The 2,566-nt window shown below is 43.5% G+C and overlaps 1 protein-coding gene across 1 annotated transcript in view; it reads left to right on the top strand.

Moving 5' to 3' along the window:
* The window catches only part of WRB (tryptophan rich basic protein), a 12,813-nt gene extending 10,802 nt beyond the window's left edge, over positions 1-2,011 (top strand). Inside the window, exon 5 of the mRNA XM_003800650.3 lies at positions 1,480-2,011. Coding sequence (XP_003800698.1) covers positions 1,480-1,553 — 74 coding nt within the window. The 3' untranslated portion in view covers positions 1,554-2,011. The remainder of the gene's footprint in view (positions 1-1,479) is intronic.
* Positions 2,012-2,566: the final 555 nt, after the last annotated feature.

Genomic DNA, 2,566 nt, shown 5'->3' with positions numbered 1-2,566 from the left:
TCCATATTTTTTCCATTCCATTTCATTTATTTTGATATAATTAAGGTCATTTGGCACATGGGATTTTATGTCCCTTTTATAGTTAACAGTGTAAGTCCATTCCCACGTGTCAGTCTGTTCAGACTTCTATTACAAAATATTATGAACAGGTAGCTTATAAACAATAGATGTGTCTCCATTTATTTCTGACAGTTCTAGAGCCTGGGAAGTCAGGGATCAAGGCACCAGCAGATTCGGTGTCTGATCAAGGCCCATCTTCTGGTTTATAGATAGCACCTTTTCACTATGTCCTCACGTAGTGGAAAGAAGTCAAGAATGAGCTCCCTTGAGTCCTATGTATAAGGTCACTTATCCCATTCATGAGGGCTCTGCCCCTTATGACCGAGTTACCTCCCAACAGGCCCCACCTCCTAATGCTATTGTTGTGGGGATGAGGATTTCAACATGAATTTCAGACCATAGCACTATATCAATAAACTTTATTCAGGAATTATCAATAGCTCTTCTTCATTTGGGTATGTCATAATTTGCTAATTTCCCTGATGAAGAATGTTTACTGAGGTCCTAATGTTTAGTTATTAAAGATTATGGGGCAGTGCCCATTGCTCAGTGGGTAGGGTGCTGGTCACAGACATCCATGCTGGCGGGTTCAAACCCAGCCCAGGCCAGCCAAAACAACGATGACAAGTGCAACAACAACAAAAATAGCCGGTAGTTGTGGCAGGCGCCTGTAGCAGGAGGCTGAGGCAAGAGAATTGCTTAAGCCCAAGAGTTTGAGGTTGCTGGGAGCTATAACGTCACAGCACTCTACTGAGGGCGACATAGTGAGTCTTTGTCTCAAAAAAAAAAAAAAAAAGATTATGGTGCATCATACATCTGTGTCAGTCAGTCTTTAGCTGTGATTTGTGATTATGCTGGAGGTTAATTAATAGTACAAAGGAATGACTGTTTGAAAGACGTATAATTTAGCCATGACCCCCATCTCCTTCCTTCAGCTTCCCCTTCCCTTGGCACAGCAGGGCCCAGGTCAGAGCCTTTGCACTGCTGACCAGAGGAGCAACAGGCTGCCCTTCCAAGCCTCCAGCAGAGCCTACCGGCCACTCTCACAGCCTGTCCCGTGAGATGTTCATGTGTCACCATTATCAGTGGGCAAGCAAGGCACGGGCAAACCTTGCCTTGTTTATGATGTTTCTTTGAGAAAGAAAAGTAAATAGTCTTACAGTCTGTTGATAGCACAAATAGTAACACACATCTCTCTGTCAGGGAGTGTAATTCATGCTTAGCAAAGAATGCAACTCCGTGAATCCATAGAAAGTCTGACAATTTTGAACTGACAATACAAACTTAGTCTTTCTTGACCCTGCACTGCTTGAGAGGAATTGGAATACTCTTGTTTCCTATAAGTTAAAGGCAGCAGAGGCAGGCAGTGTGGGGAGAACTGCCGGTGTGCTCTCTTACGTTGGATTTCTTTATTTTCAGGTGGTGTTGGAATTACCTGTTGGATTTTAGTCTGTAACAAAGTTGTGGCCATTGTGCTTCATCCTTTCAGCTGAAAAGGAAGATAAATGTGGCAGTGAGACATTTGAAAAATGGATTTTCTTTTATATTAGGTTAAAAATCTTATTTATCCTTTTTGCTGTTGAATATGTTTGTTCTTAGACTTCATGTGAGATCCTTGTAAGAATTAAGATTTTTCTGCACTTGTCTTTGGGCCAGAAAAGTCCGTTTATGACACATGTAACTTTTATTTTCCCCACAAAAATGTACATGTTTCCTGCTTTCTTGTGGACCTGAGCCGGAATGCCGAGGATGTTGGGGGTTTCCTCCATGACTCTGACTAGCAGGTTGTCAATATAGTCTCCCAGCTCATGGACCTGAAATTCCTTCTGACTTATGTTTCCTTCTGTTTGAGGACCATCTGGATCAGCTCATCAGAGGTCAGCTGTGCTTAAGCAAAGGCAGGGTCCTCGGAGGGGTCCTATTTCTTTTTTTTAGAGACAGAGTCTCACTTTATCACCCTCAGTAGACTGCTGAGTCGTCACAGCTCACAGCAACCTCCAGCTTTGGGGCTTAGGTGATTCTCTTGTCTCAGCCTCCTGAGTAGCTGGGACTACAGGCACCCACCACAACACCCGGCTATTTTTTGTTGCAGTTTTGCTGGGATCGGGTTTGAACCCACCACCCTCAGTAGTATATGGGGCTGGTGCCCTATCCACTGAGCCACAGTTGCTGCCTGAGGGGTTGTATTTCTTCATCACTGATGATGGTGGCAGTTCCCAAGCTGGAGTTAGCAATCTTGGTGGCTGTTATGTTCATTGGCTTCACAGGATGAAGTCTGTGCTTGGCTGACCCAGGGGCAGTGCCTGGCTGAGCTGAGACTGGATGTGTCTCTGAGGGTGAGACCCATTCCAGATCTGTGGGAAATGTGTAACATGGGAGTTGCACACTTTTGTCATATTTTGATCATATCATCAACTGGAAAGTCAAAATTTTCTAACAAGTAAAGGCATAGTGCTATTTTTAATCTAGTTTAGAAAGTAACTTGATTTTAATATCACTACTCAAA

Source organism: Otolemur garnettii, unplaced genomic scaffold (assembly GCF_000181295.1).
Source record: "Otolemur garnettii isolate 467f Iridium unplaced genomic scaffold, OtoGar3 scaffold00180, whole genome shotgun sequence".
NCBI lineage: Eukaryota > Metazoa > Chordata > Mammalia > Primates > Galagidae > Otolemur > Otolemur garnettii.
Note: the sequence above shows the minus strand (reverse complement) of the source record. Positions and strands in the feature narration are given on the sequence as shown.